This window comes from Megalobrama amblycephala, unplaced genomic scaffold, assembly GCF_018812025.1.
Source record: "Megalobrama amblycephala isolate DHTTF-2021 unplaced genomic scaffold, ASM1881202v1 scaffold434, whole genome shotgun sequence".
Classification (NCBI taxonomy): Eukaryota; Metazoa; Chordata; class Actinopteri; order Cypriniformes; family Xenocyprididae; genus Megalobrama; species Megalobrama amblycephala.
In genome coordinates, this window is record NW_025953377.1 from 191,570 (window position 1) to 211,320 (window position 19,751).

The 19,751-nt window shown below is 38.4% G+C and overlaps 1 protein-coding gene and 1 long non-coding RNA gene across 2 annotated transcripts; one reads left to right on the forward strand and one right to left on the reverse strand.

Moving 5' to 3' along the window:
* Positions 1–3,310: 3,310 nt before the first annotated feature.
* LOC125261572 (charged multivesicular body protein 4c) lies at positions 3,311–6,662 on the reverse strand. The gene is made up of 5 exons (XM_048180122.1): positions 6,345–6,662; positions 5,509–5,686; positions 5,315–5,429; positions 4,698–4,830; positions 3,311–4,388 (listed from the first exon to the last, which is right to left on the reverse strand). Exons 1-5 carry the CDS (start codon positions 6,526–6,528, stop codon positions 4,324–4,326), a joined length of 675 nt encoding a protein of 224 aa, XP_048036079.1. The 5' UTR covers positions 6,529–6,662; the 3' UTR covers positions 3,311–4,323.
* A 2,767-nt stretch (positions 6,663–9,429) lies between these two features.
* LOC125261573 lies at positions 9,430–13,532 on the forward strand. The gene is made up of 2 exons (XR_007183369.1): positions 9,430–10,038; positions 12,591–13,532. It is a non-coding gene; the product is annotated as an uncharacterized LOC125261573 (long non-coding RNA).
* Positions 13,533–19,751: the final 6,219 nt, after the last annotated feature.

Below are 19,751 nucleotides of genomic sequence, written 5' to 3' on the forward strand. Positions count from 1 at the left end.
TTCTGATCTGTGAAAACTTTCACAGTTCAGTACGGGTCAGCTGACCCTTCCCTGGGTCATGTACATCACTATTCTGATCTGTGAAAACTTTCACAGTTCAGTACGGGTCAGCTGACCCATCCTAGCATCACTTTTCTGATCTGTGAAAACTTTCACAATTCAGTACGGGTCAGCTGACCCATCCCAGGGTCACTAGCATCACTTTTATGATCTGTGAAAACTTTCACAGTTCAGTACGGGTCAGCTGACCCATCCCAGGGTCACTAGCATCACTTTTCTGATCTGTGAACATTTTCACAGTTCAGTACGGGTCAGCTGACCCTTCCCTGGGTCATGTACATCACTATTCTGACCTGTGAATACTTTCACAGCTCAGTACGGGTCAGCTGACCCTTCCCTGGGTCATGTACATCACTATTCTGATCTGTGAAAACTTTCACAGTTCAGTACGGGTCAGCTGACCCATCCCTGGGTCACAAGCATCACTTTTCTGATCTGTGAAAACTTTCACAGTTCAGTACGGGTCAGCTGACCCATCCCAGGGTCACTAGCATCACTTTTCTGATCTGTGAAAACTTTCACAGTTCAGTACGGGTCAGCTGACCCATCCCAGGGTCACTAGCATCACTTTTCTGATCTGTGAAAATTTTCACAGTTCAGTACGGGTCAGCTGACCCTTCCCTGGGTCATGTACATCACTATTCTGATCTGTGAAAACTTTCACAGTTCAGTACGGGTCAGCTGACCCATCCCTGGGTCACTAGCATCACTTTTCTGATCTGTGAAAACTTTCACAGTTCAGTACAGGTCAGCTGACCCATCCCAGGGTCCCTAGCATCACTTTTCTGATCTGTGAAAACTTTCACAGTTGAGTTTTGGTCAGCTGACCCTTCCCTGGGTCATGTACATCACTATTCTGATCTGTGAAAACTTTCACAGTTGAGTTTTGGTCAGCTGACCCTTCCCTGGGTCATGTACATCACTATTCTGACCTGTGAAAACTTTCACAGTTCAGTACGGGTCAGCTGACCCTTCCCTGGGTCACTAACATCGCTATTCTGATCTGTGAAACCTTTCACAGTTGAGTTTTGGTCAGCTGACCCTTCCCTGGGTCATGTACATCACTATTCTGAACTGTGAAAGTTTACACAGATCAGAATAGTGATGTACATGACCCTGGGATGGGTCAGCTGACCCTTACTGAACTGTGAAAGTTTTCACAGATCAGAATAGTGATGTACATGACCCTGGGATGGGTCAGCTGACCCGTACTGAACTGTGAAAGTTTTCACAGATCAGAATAGTGATGCTAGTGACCCTGGGATGGGTCAGCTGACCCGTACTGAACTGTGAAAGTTTTCACAGATCAAAATAGCGATGTTAGTGACCCAGGGATGGGTCAGCTGACCCGTACTGAACTGTGAAAGTTTTCACAGATCAGAATAGCGATGTTAGTGACCCAGGGAAGGGTCAGCTGACCCATACTGAACTGTGAAAGTTTTCACAGATCAGAAAAGTTATGTACATGACCCAGGGAAGGGTCAGCTGACCAAAACTCAACTGTGAAAGTTTTCACAGATCAGAATAGCGATATTAGTGACCCAGGGAAGGGTCAGTTGACCCGTACTGAACTGTGAAAGTTTTCACAGGTCAGAATAGTGATGTACATGACCCAGGGAAGGGTCAGCTGACCCGTACTGAACTGTGAAAGTTTTCACAGGTCAGAATAGTGATGTACATGACCCAGGGAAGGGTCAGCTGACCCGTACTGAACTGTGAAAATTTTCACAGATCAGAAAAGTAATGCTAGTGACCCAGGGATGGGTCAGCTGACCCGTACTGAACTGTGAAAGTTTTCACAGATCAGAATAGTGATGTTAGTGACCCAGGGAAGGGTCAGCTGACCCGTACTGAACTGTGAAAGTTTTCACAGATGAGAATAGTGATGCTAGTGACCCAGGGAAGGGTCAGCTGCCCAAAACTCAACTGTGAAAGTTTTCACAGATCAGAATAGCGATGTTAGTGACCCTGGGATGGGTCAGCTGACCCGTACTGAACTGTGAAAGTTTTCACAGATGAGAATAGTGATGTACATTATCTGTACAAGGGTATATATATATATATATATATATATATATATATATATATATATATATATATATATCATATTATACAAAAAACGGGGGGCAGAGCAAAGAGAAACACGACCACGAGATAAAATGCTATTGTGAAAGTTTTCACAAATCGAGCTCGACCTAAAACAATGTTGTTTTATTCCAGCAGTCTGCGTGTTCATTGGTAATAGACGTTAAACATGTAGAACGCCTTTATTTCACATTCCTTACTAGCGGACTTACCAAGGGGTTTACGGACAAGAGCTTTGCTGTGAAAAAATTCACAGATCAAGCTGGTGAAGATGACACCAGTTTCATTCCTCTAAGTGTCCAACATTTGGAGATATAGCCATTATAAAATTAAGAGTCGCTACGAAAAAAAAACTTATTTCGGCCCAAAGGACAGCGTCACCTTAATTCACAAATAATGGAGAACGATATTCGGTATTATTTGCATGTCTATGACAGCGCACTGCCTATTTATAGCCAAAAGAAATCGGAATATCAAACCGCAAACTATCTTTACTGCGGTAAAACGACGTCTAAAAAAGACGTTGCAAAAACTTTCTATTTGGCTCCTCAGTGGACGTCTTTTGAACGTTCGACAAAGACGTTAAATTGACGTCTTTTGGACGTGTTTAATAGGTAGGGAAGTTCGCAAGTACGTGTCTAAAAGTGGAGTGGAACGCAGCCTGAGACGCACAGAAAGATTTATTTCGATTTATATTTAAAGTAATAATAATTATTATTCTGATTATTATTATAGTTTGAATTGTAGCTTGTTCCAAACATGTATGGCGAACACCATGAATCGAAATTGTTAAACGAATTAGAAAGACTTTCATTTCAGAAACAAAATGCCACGTGCTTTATTGAAAATTAATTTATGCAAACTCCTTACCTACATAAAGATAAAATAAAGAAAATCAAAAATGACATGGCAAAGAATAAAAAAGAAAGACAAGAGAGGAATATACAGTACATACACCTCACTCTTCCCATAAATCTCATTGGTCAGCTGAGGTATTTCACACAGTTCACTCAAGTTGCATCAGTATGCCATTAATTAAGGCACATAATACAGCAGACACATCGTTGTATGCTTTTGAGTGCAAGAACAGAGACAGAAGTTACTTTTTATACATAATTTTAAGAAGAGCTAAGGTAGATATCACAGAAGGACTAACACCACCAAAGAAAAGGAATCCAAAAGTTTAATGATCTCTCAAATAAAAGCCATCTGAATTTTTTTAAACATACAAATGGTACACACACCACATATTCCTCAACCTGAATAGATACAGCATTTTTTTATCTCAAAAAAGTATATGCTCCCACATGAGGGGAAAAAAAACATGGTATTGTTTATTTTGTATGTTTTGAATAATTAGTCATTTACTGCCAGAAGAAACCCCTCAGTATAACAATGAATCAGAAAACATGACAATAGGAAAGTTTTGTTATTAAATAGATCATTTTCTGCAACTATTTGGACACACCACCAAACAATGCATGATGGGCAGTCATTATATATATATATGTGTGTGTGTGTGTGTGTGTGTGTGTGTGTATAATACACACACACACACACACACACACACATTTATTTATATATTTATCTATATTATGAACTAATGTCAGTTAATCCCAGGTTTGTTTGTTTTTTTGTTACCAAACCATTATGTCACTGTCAGCAAACTGTAAAAATGTTTATGTTGTTGGAAGTGCTGAATAACATTAATCTAACAGAATACATTAAGATCAAAGCTTGAAGCAAACAACAACAGTACCAAACATATTTAATATATCAGATGAGATGAGAGTAAGTTGATAATGTTTATGAAACGTGTGCATTGGCATGCTAATTTCATGACAAATCAAAACAACCAGTTTCTGAAGAGAAGTCAAATAAGAAACAAAAATTAGAAACACTAATGCATTACCTAAATAACAATGGCCAAATATTTAAGGGTCACTTCACATATTATGTCATCAGATTGTATTGTCCTATTGATTTCGAAAACCCGCTTTATATTCATTTTCATTTGTAACTCTTGTTTTTCTAGACTTATTTTAGCCATACTGCAAGAGCTATAGTAACTCAGAATTTATTTTTATTTTTTTTTAGTGTTAACCCTCTGAAGGTATTCGGGTTTGCCTACACAAGCCAACCAGGATGAGCAATGAAAGTCTGTCAGATTGGGTAAATTCACATGGCCCATGCCTTGAGTTCTTCCATGTCATCCTCATCCTCTTCTTCTCTCTTTTTGTGGACTGGAGAAACAAAGACAGATGGTTATTGAATGTTTTTTACAGAGGAACCTCTCAGCATGTTAGCATTAAAACTATTAAAGTGGTATTCCACTTTACTTTTACTTACCAAAGTCCAACTTCATATGTATTTTCTTCTATGTAAACTTTTGCTTTACTTACAAGTTAAAGGTATTTATTAGTTTGTGAGATAAAAAAAAAAGTCATTACCAATCTACAATAGCCAGTCACTGGATATTTTTGATAGACTTAAATCTTTTACACATGAATTTTGGTACTAAGTTGATATGGAATGAACAGCATGGAACGAACCGACAGCTGTTTTTTTGGGTAATGGATTTGAAGGCACACTGGGCAGAGAGACATCCTCTGTGCCACTAATTTCCAGCAGGTTCTTGTCCAGCTCCTCCTGTTCCAACTCCTCCAATTCAGCCAAGAGCTCATCCTACAAAGAGCAAGAATCATATTGCTCAGTCAACATCTGTAAAAACTGCATTTGAAGAGAATGTTGCAAAAAGCAATTAGGAATACATCTATGTAAAATGTATTAACAACCATTTCACCATTTCATACAAGTTTTTTTTTTAAATGTTGAACTGAAAAATTAACAATAGTTAGGAAATTAGACATTAAGTATTTGCATCATCTTCCTTTTGCTTTATTGTCAGCAGCACAGAAATCTACAAGTCTGTGTAAAACCTGATGATAATGTTCTCCAGCATGATTTAAGATGATCCAAAGAGCATCTTGTGCTTCAATAGAAGCAAAAACATCTGAGAGTCGCATGATCGTTGTCACAAATTCTCTTAAAATAATGCACAATCTTATAGAATTTAATTTAAGTCAATGTTTTTTGTTTTATTTTTTAAATTCCTAAAACATTCTGTTGGGGTTGGGGAACACTGGAGATTACATAAGAAAAACCTCACCTCATCAAAGTCTTCTCCAAAACCTACAGGTCTTGAAATGGCATCAGAAATCTCCTGTGCCAACTCCTGCTGGTCTGTGATGTCTTGCATGAGGTCATCCACTTTGTCTATATCCCTGAAAACATTCAATAATATAATTATATGCGGTATTCTGGGCTAAAGAATCAATAGGACATTTTAATCAGGTATCTTACATATTTTCATGGGCTGTCTTCATGGCCTTGGCTGCAAAACCCATGTTTTTAAGCACTTCTGTGTTTGTATTAGCATTCTCTAATGCTTCTCGCTGGAACTCAATAGTGGAGAGAGTTCCATCTATCTGAGCTAGTTGCTTTTCATATCGCTTCTTTCTTTTCAGGGCCTGTAACGCAGCTTGAGAAAGAGACAGACATACACACCATCACTTAATGGTAAAATATAAATTTACATTATATATAGGGTTAATTCAGGATAATTGGGACATTTTCCCAGTCATCTCAATGGCAAAAGATATACATTATTTACATGCCATGGAAAAACAAATCAAGCACCTATATCCCACATACATCACTTTTTCTCAGTTATCAATAATGTTAACGTTCAACCATACCCACACAAGATATTCCCAGCATGCGGGATGTTTAATTAAAAAAAGGTAAACAATACACCTGATGTAGTTAACCATGTTCCCTGTAAATGGCTGTTCTTTCACAACACACCACATGACACTAATCAGACGTAACTGATCTGAAATTCCATCCTTTAAGCAAAAACTCTTGAATTCAGTTTCGTGACAGCAGGGATTTTAATGTTCCCCATTCACGTTCTTCCATAGATATGTATACGTTCTTCTACCCGACATAGGTTTTATATTTATAAATCTACTTCATAGTTTCGATTATCACTCAGCTTAGGTCAAGTGACGCATGGGTGTAACTACCCAACACTATTGAAATCGACGACAGGTAGGGCGAAAGAAGAGGGTCGCTTTGTTTTAAAAGTTACATAACACACATATGACATAACGGGACGGTTTGATTTTAATACATACCTCGTTTGTTTTTCGTGCCGTTTTTCTTTGCTGTTAATAGCTCCGCATCAATCTTTTGCTCTAAGTACTCTTGTTTCTTGGTTAACATCTCTTCTGTCTCACGGAGTTTCTGTATTGCTTCTTGTGGACTTGGGCCTTTGCCGCCTTTCCCCCCACCACCAAACAATTTGCCGAAAACTGACATATTTTTATATTATCCGAAACTAAGAAATCCCTCTGAGTCTGATTGTTTCTAGACACTACTGATAACGTCAATCGCTGTTCCGTGTTCAGTTGTTGATTGTCTTACTTCCGCCTTCAGGCCTGCTGTCGTCATGGAACTCGTCACGGTCAGTCCACCTATCAACGCTGCAGCTGCTGGAAAGTGACTGCCAACTTTTAAAGACATTTTGTAGAAAAAAAAAAAAAAAATATGCGATAACTAATTTAAATATAACACTGACTGTAAAGAAAATATGCGATAGCTAATTTAAATATAACACTGACTGTAAAGAATATTATTTGTTTTTACGAGCATTAAGTCAAAAGTATTGACAGTTTGTAAACTTTATGATTCTGAATGGCAAATTATTTATTCATAAATTTCGAATGTCCAAATCTCTTAATGTTTTCTGTAACGAACTTGCTATTTTAAAGAAGTCGCTTAAAACTGTAAAAAAAAAAAAAGTACTTCGATTGTTAAATAATATTAATATGTATTTGGCGTCGTGTGAATGTATTTAATTGTAATAAATTTATTGTAATGTTTTTATGTTTATGCTACCTTTTGAGCTTCTGACTGTGGTGTCTTTTTCTAATTGTTTACTAGTCTCAGTCAACTTAGTGAATTGAATTTATGAGTTTACATATTACAGAACCTTACATGGGATTACAAGAGGCCTTGGCCAAATTCAGATCATAAAAATGTTTATGTGAATGAAACTTTATTGAAAAACAATTATTTATTAGAGAAAAGAAGCAGAGAATCATTTCATTTGCTCACAGTGGATTCTGAATTAAAGCATTATGCCATGTGTGATGGAAATATTTTATGTCAACATGAAATGTACAGAAAATGCAGACTAAGGATGCTCAGGTCAAAGACCAGTCACATAATTAGCTTAGATCATTACAAACCAATCACCAGAACAAATCACAGTGATGAAGACATTGATTTTTACTCAACTGTAAGACTTAAATGTGCATGTATCTTTCTATTCATTGAGACTCACTTGGTTGTTGTGACCAGTGATCTCCCGGCCGTAAATAAAACTTCATTTCTACAAAGAGCAACTTGGAAGTCGTGTCAGGTATATGCTGCGCAGCTAAATAGAAGATCCTACGCTCAAAAGACAACAAAAGTAACAGCCAAGTGTGATTGAGGTAGTGAGGAATAGAAGTACTAAAGATTCTACGCTCAAAAGACAACAAATGTAACAGCCAAGTGTGACTGAGGTAGTGATAGTAGCTTCTTGACGGGACGCCGTCACCATACTTCAAGGAAGTATTGGATTGTATTGTAAGTATTCAGGAATTCAGGGAATTACCTCGAGATACTGTAGTATTGTATTAACAACTAGGAGTTGTTTAAATTGTCAGTGGTGAAGTCAGATATGTATTGAGAATTTCCACGACAGTTTTGGCGAGCCTAGCCAGGAGGCCTGAGGATCTTCTCCCTTCACCGGCGGGAAAGGGAAGCTTTTTTCTTCCTTTTTTATCACTGATTTAAATCACAAGAGGAGACATTTTCCTCATATTTCAAATTGACCAAAACCCGTCGGAGGAGGGGGACAAATCCTTTCACGGCCTCGAAGAACTTGTAAGGTAAGACAGACTACAACTTGCTCTTTGTTTGAATGAAATAATAATTATAATAAAAATAATAATAATAATAATAATAACACTAACAACAATTCTGAAATATCAGAACTGAGATCTCAGGTATAGAATTATATGAATGAAATAGATTGAGAAATATCCCATATCCTAAGAAAATATTATAAAAATTATAGTTTGATATTGATGCATCACCGAGTATGATACTGCATTGAATGTCTGAAATTGGGTGACCAAGATAAAAAAAAAGAAAAGAAAAGGAAATTTTGACATTTTTTTTTGTTTGTAATATTACACTTTTGTATAGAAACTCTATTCCTACTCAAACAGGAATCAGGAGAATTGTAGAAATACATTGAGGCACTGAAAAAAATAATATCACTATCACTACTGTTTTTCTGCATCTTGCAAAGAAAAACTTGCTTGTTTTCATGCTCTAAAAAAGTAGCAATATCACTATTGCTACTGTTTTTGTACATTTTTGCAAAAAAAAAAAAAAAAAAAATTACTTGCTTTCACACTTAAAAAAAAAAAAAAAAAAAAAAAGGGATCTTTCTCTATTTTTCCTTTCTGCAAAGAAGAATTGCTTAAATAGAATGGGGAATTGCTGTGGTAAACCAGATGTGGTCCCTGAATTTAGGGGACCCTTTAAAAAAAAAAAAATGGAATTTGAGTAATGAACAAATTGAACAGATAGAATGGTGGCCAAAATTGACAAAATTGTATTTTGACTCATGCGGTACTCTGAGTGTTTCAATTCTAGAAGAAGCCAGAAAGCAGTTGCCTTCGAAGCAGCAGAAGCAGGTAGACTGGATGCTGTTCAACAAGTGGGAGAGAGAAGCAGAGCAGTGGGCAGAGCAACAGAAACTGCAAAGAAAATCTGCCACAGAACCTGCAGCCCTTAACGCAGTGCAAACCACAAAGCAGAATCCGGAAAAGGAAGATATGGATATGGCATGTGCAAGCCATTGTCCCCCTCCCTACAGACTTTTGACTGATCAAAGTGTCCAGGCAGCTGCAACTGAGGAAGCAAAGGTCCCGTCTGCCCCAATCAATGATAAGGAAAAGATTAAACCTGATGACAGTGACACAGTGACTGATGAGCCACTGGCATTGCTACGGGAGGAGGTAAAAAAAAAAAGAATAGCAAGAGAATATTCAAAGAAACTTTTGGTTCATCACTTCCTTTCAAAAAAAAAAAAAAGGAAAGTGATGAGAAAAATAACAACAAGATCCAAGGTCAGACTGGGGAGTCGAGAAGCATGGAGAAGGCCTTGTCCTTTCCTGGAGAAGGAGAGCCTAAATGGGTGGAGCGAACTTAGAACTCTTGGAACTTAGAGGAACTTTCAAATGTGGCTGCTGCACGTCTGGACCTAGAAAAGGGTGTGGAGCAGTTTATCAGAGCAGAGGAGAACATTGATGCCACATACAGACCCACAGGCCGAGACTGGGCAGCTATCTTCAGCAACAAGTTGGCTTTGAAATGGACTGAGGTATGTGGAACTGGTGAAGATGCTTTTAACTCATGCAAGCACTGTAAGAATGAATGCAGGTGCAGAGGTAACTGACACTCCTGGGAAGCAGACTGCTTGGAACAGGATGACTGCCAGAATGAGGCTGGTATACCCCACACGTCTTGACTGGGGTGCAATCACAAAGCAGCTGAAGGGAGTCAAGAAGACCACCAGAATATGCCATCTCCAAGAAACTGCCAAGGTCCATCATATCAGTGGAAAACTGCTGCTGCTGAGTCTGTGATGAAAGAGGACATTGGGCCAAGGATTGCCAAAGAGAGAGGAAACAACATCTCAAACATGAACCATCTTCTCCCTCCCTTTGGTTTCCATCATCAAATGTGAGAGACCATGAAGAGGACAAGGTGGGAGACACTCAACCAAAACAACTATTGCAAAAAACTGACAATCCAAGACCAAATCCAATAATGACTATTCAAGTTGAAGGACATTCATTACCTTTTTTTTTGGTGGACATAGGTGCCACATTTTCTATGATCACTCCAGAGACCGCTCTAAAAAATCCAAATTTAGCTTTCTGGCAAAACTCAAGTATGGGGCCATATTATCTGGCATACCATTGGTTGATAAGTTGACTTTGAGGGTAACAAACAAGCTGAAACAGGTGACCCATTCTTTCCTGGTTTCTGCTACATGCCATGTAAATTAATTGGCTAGAGATTTATTGTCCAAATTGGAGTTGATCATTTTCACTTCAAACGATGCTATGGAAGTGTTCAATTCCAGGGGTGCTTTTATGAAAATTACACCAAACTGGTATTATAATTGGGCTTTAACGCCTTCCTTTAATCCATACTCTGCTTATCAACAAATGTTGCCAGATTTAGCAAAAACCACCTCATCTACATTGTACCTCAAGGATTATAGGCCAAGATAGGAACAATGTATATGAGGAGGAATGCTTTAATAGACCACCAAGGAAAAAAATTATCTTGCTTTTTATTGGTATCCCAACAATACTCTGCATTCCCTATTATACTAACACCTGCTCAATCTGCTCTTTTTCTATCAGACACCAGTCCAGCCCCACATCTCTGTGGAAAAGAAAGAAGGTTCATGGGCAAATATGATAGTTTGGCTCACTACCCAGTTAAAAATTGGGAACTGGACTTGGGATAGTTGTAGGAAACACTACATCAACCAAAAAGGGGTAAAAGCAGATCCATAATGCAGGCAATCGAGGTTCACAGGCTGTGTAGCAAGGAGAACAAACCCAAATTTGATCTCAAAAGAATCACCAAGTTTATTTTCTGGGGAACTTTCTAGAAATCTGGAAAGATTCTTTCCCCCGAAGGGAAGTACCCTAATTCAGAATATAGATGATTTGATGCTGTGTTCTCCCAACAGAAACACCTGTGAGATCGATATGCGCGCATTACTGGAGTTTTAGCAGAGAATGGACATAAAGTGTCAAAATCAAAAATATAGTTATTACAGCAGGAAGTTAGTTACCTTGGTCACCTCATTTTAGCAAAAGGTTGCGCGCTAGGATTTGAACGAATTGAAACAGTTCGGAAAATTCCGGAACCCGTCACAAAATAACAAATGATGCAATTTCTGGGACTTATGGGATATTGTAGGCCATGGATCCAAGATGAAGCAGAAATTTTAAATCCTCTTCTAACAGCAGCTCATGAGCAGAAAGTTCTAACTGATAAATTGGTATGGACAGAGGAATGACAGGTTGCATTTGAAAAATTTAAATTGGCTCTCTCAAATGCACCATGTCTGACTATTCAAAAAAACAAAAAAAAACAAAAAAAACCCCCCAATGTTTCCAAAAACAATAGGGTTCATGTCCATCGTTTTAACACAACCCCACCGTGATCGCCGTCGACTGATTGCATATTACCTCAAACGATTAGACACTGTCGTACGTGGAATACCACAGTGCCTTTGTTTGGTAGCTGCCGCTACTGAAGTTGTTTTAGCATGCTCGGATATGGTGGCATTCCACCCTTTAACTGTGTTTATTCCACATGCAATGCACACTCTGCTGATGCAGTCACAAATGACTCAGTTTAAAAAAAAAAAAAAAATTCAGTTCCCACTAACATTGATCGAAATTCAAAATATGGCAACAAGGAGAGAAAATGTTGGTCAGAGGGGGGTGCAAAATGCAAAGATGGGGAAAGATGCAAAAAAAAAAAAAAAAAAAAAAAAAAAACTTTCCTACCAAAACAGTTGTATCTAAATTTTGCAAAGTGGTCTAACGGGACAGACCACACCTCAAAATTGGCAATGAATATTCTAATTGGAACTTCCTGGGAGGCCCCAGGATTTACAGTTGTGGTAGAGAAATTCTATCAGAACTGTTATATCTGCGCAGCGAATAACGTGGGAAGACGAAGTAAGCCACAAACTTACTCCGCCCACCCCACACCAGAACTTCCTTTTCAGCACATCACGATGGATTTCTTTGAGCTGACATTGTTGATATGTTTTCAAAGTGGGTTTAGTGTTTTCCAAGTAGAAAAGCTGATGCTACAACTGTAGCAAAAGCTCTAAATAAGAGAAGTTGTCCCAAGGTGGGGAGTACCAGAAAGATTGATCAGTGATATTGAGATCACAGAATTGGCAAACGAATTGAGAATAAATTTGACAAACTCCAAAATGGTGGCAAACTGGAAAGGACAAATCAGACTGTAAAAACCTAAATTTTTTAAAATTATGGCAGAAACATGTATGACATGGGTTCAAGCCTTTCCAATAATCTTGATGGCCATGAGAGCCTGAAAAGGGACCAGGACAGCCCTCAGCCCACATGAAATTCTTACAGGTTGACCTATGTGAGGGGGGATCGAGCCTCCTCCCCAGGAGGGACTTGCGGCGACTGATGAACAATTGAGAAAGTATGATGTCTTTAACTAAAGCTATCAAATCTATCTACTCGCAGGTGAAAGATGGTTTGCCAGTTCCAGGTGACGAACCACAAAATTCCTACGTGCCAGGAGTCCAGGACAGTGGATCTGGGTCAGAGACTTTCGGAGGAAGGCGTGGCACTGTCCGAGGTAGATGGGGCCATGAGATAATCCTGACAATCAACACTGCCATCAAGGTTGACAAGGATGATACCTGGATTCACGTGTCGGACTGCAAACCTCACTAACCTGACAACACGTAAACAGAGCTGAGGAACTACACCTGCTGAAAAGATCTCGCAACATCTCTGAAATGAAAATGTTGAGACATCGGCCAGCCAGACAAGCATGGAGTCTGGGATCAACTTTGGGCCAGCAAATGGTTCTGATTTTGTGCAATAACAATTCCAGTAATAATGTTATCTCAATTTTTAGGATCAATTACAAAGTTTGTTTTATGCTTTTTACTTATTCTGCTTATCATAGCACTTGCAATTTTATGTACTGCTAAATGTATTCGTGCATTAATGAAAAAAGTACTTGGAGAACAGAGAGAGCTGAAGATCAGAGGATTTTAGAAAGAAACTGTATGGGAAGATAAAGGTAAAAAGCAGGTCATTTTATGAGATAATGGAACCGGATTTGAGAATGTGATCGTGTAAAAACGATCAGAGGGGGGAATGTGATGGAAATATTTTATGTCAACATGAAATGTACAGAAAATGCAGACTAAGGATGCTCAGGTCAAAGACCAGTCACATAATTAGCTTAGATCATTACAAACCAATCACCAGAACAAATCACAGTGATGAAGACATTGATTTTTACTCAACTGTAAGACTTAAATGTGCATGTATCTTTCTATTCATTGAGACTCACTTGGTTGTTGTGACCAGTGATCTCCCGGCCGTAAATAAAACTTCATTTCTACAAAGAGCAACTTGGAAGTCGTGTCAGGTATATGCTGCGCAGCTAAATAGAAGATCCTACGCTCAAAAGACAACAAAAGTAACAGCCAAGTGTGATTGAGGTAGTGAGGAATAGAAGTACTAAAGATTCTACGCTCAAAAGACAACAAATGTAACAGCCAAGTGTGACTGAGGTAGTGATAGTAGCTTCTTGACGGGACGCCGTCACCATACTTCAAGGAAGTATTGGATTGTATTGTAAGTATTCAGGAATTCAGGGAATTACCTCGAGATACTGTAGTATTGTATTAACAACTAGGAGTTGTTTAAATTGTCAGTGGTGAAGTCAGATATGTATTGAGAATTTCCACGACAATACCTAATGCATTGAGTAAATACAAATTAAATCTTATACTTTTATGTACTTTATTTTGCTTTAGTTTCACTCAAGCAATGATTTACTACACTCTCCATCCTCTTTTTATGCTGTATATACAGTACCTTAATGCATCGCTCACGTTCTTATTCGCAAACACTATCTTGCAACCTGACTCTAACTCTATAGTCACACGACCTCAACAGCCCTGGCCGGTTGCATAAACTGCTAAGACTATAGTCTTGCAAGTTAGTCATCACATTTTTTTCTTTAAGACTGTTCATAACTGTTTTAAGTCAAGTACATAAAAACGTAGATGGGTATAATTTGAAACCAAAAGTAACACTGATTGCCCTTGACTAATCACTAGTTGGTCATACTAGTATAAGACACAGTCTTAACATATTGGCTATGTTTATGCAACTGGCAGCTGGGAAACTAGCTGCATGTTGCCATGGCAGCACAGTCCGCTGTTCTTCTAACAGAGGGTTAATGGGAATTTTTTTTCTTCTTTTCAGCAAGTACATGGTTTAAGGCAGAAATATCAATCTCTTCTTTCTCCTCTATTTCTGCTGCCAAGGTCACTTACGACCACTTACGACCAAGGGATAAGGTGGTGACCACCTTATCCCTTCATTAAGATCAGTTACACTTGTTTCCACCATAGAAAATGTGTTACTGGAAATGAAAAAAGACCCTTAAAGTTGGAATGAAGTTGAAATTTTCTAAATGCATGTTATTTATCTTATTGTGAATGATTCATCCTTGCATGTTTCATTTTTAGAAAAAAAATGTTTTTGACATTGTAATTTTTTAAATATAACTCAATCTTCTGGTGAACTTCTCTCTGGTGACATATGCAAGTCTTCTCCAATCATTTAGTCTGCTTAAACCCTGCCCCTTTCTGCAATCTTGCAATCAGATCTGTCTCCATCCAATCAACAACAGTTAAATATATTGAACCAGGTCCCCGTCCTACATTTTATTTATTTATTTATTTATTTTTCTCCACTTAGATGTGCGTTGAATTATGGAGGAAAAGATGTCGATACTTCTGTTACATTGCATTGCATTACTTCTTTAAAACATGCGCACCATTTTGAAAGGCACTCACAACAAACCAGCATTCACATGCAATCCTCATTTCTCCTTTCTTTCCTCTCAAGGAGATTGATGTCTCCATAGTTCTTCTTTCTAACCACACCTCTTGTAAAACATCTTCTACAAGTTATTTTCTCCAGCTGTTCATCAGCTTATGTCTTATTCCTCCTGGCATCTTTTCCCTCCATATTTAAGTGGACTCAGATAACCCCACCCCGCTCAAGAAACTTCACACTACTAGTAACCTTACAGTAAAACAACAGAACTGTCCAACATGGGCTCAAAACATGCCTCTAAGCTCCAAAAATGTATCTATTCATACAGTTCATTGCAGTTTCCAGCTGAGACTCGTCAATGTTTTTCTCCGACTTCCTGTGTTTGATTCAGTGGATGCTTAAAGGTGCACTATGTAAGATTTTCTGTTTGCTAGAGGCCAATTCAAAACAAAGGCGTAGCCAAGTTTGAGCATGGAATCTTGGGACATGTGGTCTTCACCTCAACGGCCGGTGGAAAAGAATTGGGATAGGACTTGGGAAGAAATCATGTTCATAGATGCGATTATTAATGTTACTGTAGTATGAAGCAGAGCAGGAGCGAGTGTTGTGGGAGCTGAACGAGGCCGCTGGTGTGCAACACATGCCTCACGAGCAGCAGAACTTTTATTATGCTGCAGTCGTCGGCGCCGCTTACGCTTTTCCAGTCATGAGTATGAGGTAACGCAGCTCTGTTTATCATATTAGATACATTTGAGAGTGTTGAAAATTATGTTACAATGTTTCTCTGTGCGTTCACTCAGCGGCTGCTGTGAGACACTGTTGCACACTGCAGTAAGATCAGTATTAGAATATCGTATTAAATGCTGGATAGCTTGTGTTGATAAATGGCATGCAATTCATTTTAAAACGTATTGTATGATGGAGAAAATGCTGTATTACTGTTACTAAAAATAAAGCTGCATCTGATTATGCTATCTGATTATGCTAAAATAGTGTTTTTCTCTGAGGCATGGTAAAGCATGGTACTCGCAAAAAAATCAAGAAAATTGATTTAAACAATAAGACTAAACATGATGAGCTATAATAACAACACTTCATTTCCTGTCTATAAATATATCAAAACAGTTGTTCCATTGTCTATTAAAACATGTAAATATGAAAGCGTCTTTGGTGTTTCCATGGTTTCTACAAAATAAAACCGGAAACCGAGGGTAACACGGATATGACACAATTGACAGGCGACTCCTCACACTTCCCGGAGCCTTGGTTAAAATTGCAATTTTCTCATGATTTACAAATAGCTGCAAACATTTTGGATGTTGTAAGTACTCAAGTGAACAAAATATATAACACTGGCCTAGTGTTTTTTGGATATTTTACTGCAAAATGCTTATATATTGCACCTTTAATACCAACATACTAGGGTACAAAGTCACTTGCTCTCTCTGTTCCTCTGTGATGGAGTTTCCCCACCTCCATCTAATCTGCTTAGACCACCACAACCTTCCACACTGAAAAAAAAATCTGGTGTAGAAACAATTTTTACTCAGAAATTGTTAGTAAATTTTACAAATAATTACAAAGAATTGGCAAGTAACACACAGACCATTTGGGTGTTTGCAAACAGTGACAACGTGTTTGTGGGCAGAGCCTACCTGGTGGCAAGAAAGTGACATTGCGAGATATAAACTTGTTTTATTGTATCTTTTCCTCAGAATTGCGAGTCTGACTCTGAATTCCTCAGAATTGCGACTTTTTATAAAAAAGTTATAAAGTAAGAATTAGGAGATATAAACTCACAATTGCGAGAAAAAAAGTCAGAATTGTGAGATAAAAAATTTATAGGTTTAAATGTTACCTATATGTAAAATGTTTTAGGTTTGAATATTATTTCATGCTGTAGGAACTGCATAATTATGTGAACATTATGTAGATCTATTGTTTTACAAAGGGGGGCAAGACCAAAAAGTTTGAGAATCACTGGTCTCTTGAATCAAACATGAAATTTAGGGAGACTGAAAAAGTAGTTTTTTTTTTTTTACAGTGCATCACTTCTCTGATCACTTAATCATAAATAAAAGTAAATATACTTTTGCTCTAACTTTTGTACTCCTCTGGTTTAATTTTGAAATCTGGTATTGAGATTAGCCTATTGCTAATGTTAACAGTATTAGCTTGAGAATGGTAATTGCTTGTGCTTGTCAGTTTGAACTGTAACTCCCTTTGGATAAAATTCTCTCTTAAAAGATTAAATCTAAATGAATAAAGGAAAAAGTCATAGAAACAGGAAAGAGAAGCAGGCTTGACTTCTGGCCTTGGTAAAAGGCTGCTTTATTCCAAAAGAAAGTGCATGTTGTCCCCCTTTTTCTTTTTTAGAGACAGAAGGTTCTTGAGTGCAGTCTATTATTCTGACAGGAGAAGGTCTTTAAACAAGCTAGTTCATGGACATTGGAACCTTAAAACAACTTCTTTTTTTTTTGTAGCTGACTTTAAAGGTTTCCAGTCTTTGAACTGAAAATGACTTACAGTTACATGAAAAATCCCCTGTTATCTATGTATGATCATTCATTTATGACAAATAGATTGCCACAATCGCATTTCAGCGTGTAGACCATCACCTGACTACGATTAGCTCCGCCTTTCAACTCGACCGCACCTCAAGCCCCAGCTGGCCCGCTTTGGACCAAGGTTTTCGGCGGGCCGAAAAACCCGTACCTTTGGCACCGAGGAAGCACTGAATAGGCACGATCAAGCCCCGGAAGTGACAGTGGAAACGCGACCGGCCCTGGCACGCACTAGCACGCCCGCTTTGGCCCGGCAGTGGAAACGCGGCTAATGAGCTCTCTCACAAAAGTAACATTGACACCCTTATTTTATCATTAGATGCGGAGAAGGCCTTTGACTGTGTGGAGTGGCCTTATTTATTTTATACCTTGGAGAGGTTTGGCCTCAGTGATAATTTTATCAGATGGGTGCACATACTTTATTCTGCTCCACTCGCAGCAGTTGTCTCTAACGGTCATAGGTCGAACTTTTCTCTGTCCCGCGGCACTAGACAGGGCCGTCCCCTCTCCCTGTTGCTTTTCGCGATAGCAATAGAACCATTGGCTCAGGCGATTAGGGAGAGGACGGCCGTTTCTGGTGTTTCGGTTGGTCTTAAACAGCACAAGATCTCCCTCTATGTGGATGATACCTTGCTCTTTTTGTCTGACCTTGAATCTTCTGTGCCTGCTTTAATAGATATTATTAATTCATTTGGGAAGTTCTCAGGGTATAAAATAAATTTTTCCAAATCTGTTGCGTTGCATCTAAGACACACAAACACTAGTATAATTAATTTGACTTCCTTTCCATTTAAAGTGTCGGAGTCTGGTTTCACATATTTGGGAATTAGAATTACCCTTACAGTTTGTCAATTGGCCAAAGTCAACTTTTTCCTATTAAAATCCACAATGATTTAATTAGATGGTCAGATCTCCCTCTTTCCTGGCTCGGAAGAATTCCTGTAGTTAAAATGAATATAATGCTCAGGCTTCTTTACCCATTACAGATGATACCAATCTTATTGCCGAATAAAGGAGTAAAGGAATTAACTGGATGGCTTAGTTCTCTAATATGGAATAAGCGGAAACCAAGACTAAAATTTTCAAAGCTGCAGCTCTCCAGCTCTAAGGGGGGTCTGGGTTTGCCAAACATTAGAAAATATCAATTGGCCTGTCAGCTTGGATTCATTGCGGAATGGTGTAGAGAGGATCCTAAATCTACTTGGCTTGATTTAGAGGCCTCACAGTTATCATGCCCTCTACAAAATCTGCTATTTGTCAGAAGTTCTAAGATAATCAAGGCATTATGTGATAATGCAGTTGTGTTTAATACATGGAAGGCCTGGTCCATTATACGTAGGATTGAGGGCAGGGCTGGTATGTCTTCCCTACTGGCCCCCATTCACAGTAACCCAGAGTTCATGCCTAGCCTCTCAGATTCTGGTTTTAAAATTTGGTATACTTATGGGATATGCAGGCTTAGTGATTTGTTTAATGAAGGTTCCCTATTATCTTTTGAAGACTTGGTTATAAAATACAAGCTACCTAGATCCAATTTTTTCAGATTTCTCCAAATCAGGGATTATATTTTTAAAAGTGCTAATGTTGTCACTAACCCATCCATGTCGGTCATTGAGAAGATTCTCTTAAATCCCCCGTTGTGTAAGCAGATCTCTTGATTTTATAATGCACTTTGCTTATATGAAGTGGTGACCACACAAGACCTTAGAAGATTAAGTTTTAAATTACTGCCCTGGAAAGTCTGATTTGAGATCATCTAGCAGCTCCTTCTGTAACTGTCTGAGAAACAAGAATCTGATTCTAGATCAGCTACTTGTGCGTAAATTCACATAAATCTGACCCTGAAAATAATCTGAGCAACAGACTTTGGCAGAAAACACATCTTTTGTGCATAATTAGGCAACAGGGCATCATAACTCCATTAGGACATGGAACCAAGTTTGACGGCTCCCAGTAAGCACTGAGGAAGAGTAGCTGGTAGTCGTTTGTTAAAGTCTGAAACTCTTATCTTTTCCATTCCCTTTTCTCCTTTTTTCTTTTCTATACTTCTGTACTCCTCCTCTCTTATAACTTTAAGACCACAGCTGAACTGGTTTAAATGAAGAGCTGGGATGTAATACTGGGACCCAGTTATCTGTATCTCCCCTAAGCCATTAACTGAACCAACCAATAAGTCCATTTTGGAAAGTGAATGCTAGCTCATTTTACAACCGGCTGTCTATTACAGGAGATAATGGACTCTCCTAAACCC

Coding starts and splice junctions, on each gene's coding strand:
- LOC125261572 (XM_048180122.1), bottom strand. CDS start 6,528: ATGTCAGTTTTCGGCAAATTGTTTGGTGGTGGGGGGAAAGGCGGCAAA. Junction 5,687..6,344: donor CGGCACGAAAAACAAACGAG/GTATGTATTAAA, acceptor CTCTTTCTCAAG/CTGCGTTACAGGCCCTGAAA. Junction 4,389..4,697: donor ACCCAAAAAAACAGCTGTCG/GTTCGTTCCATG, acceptor TTGTTTCTCCAG/TCCACAAAAAGAGAGAAGAA.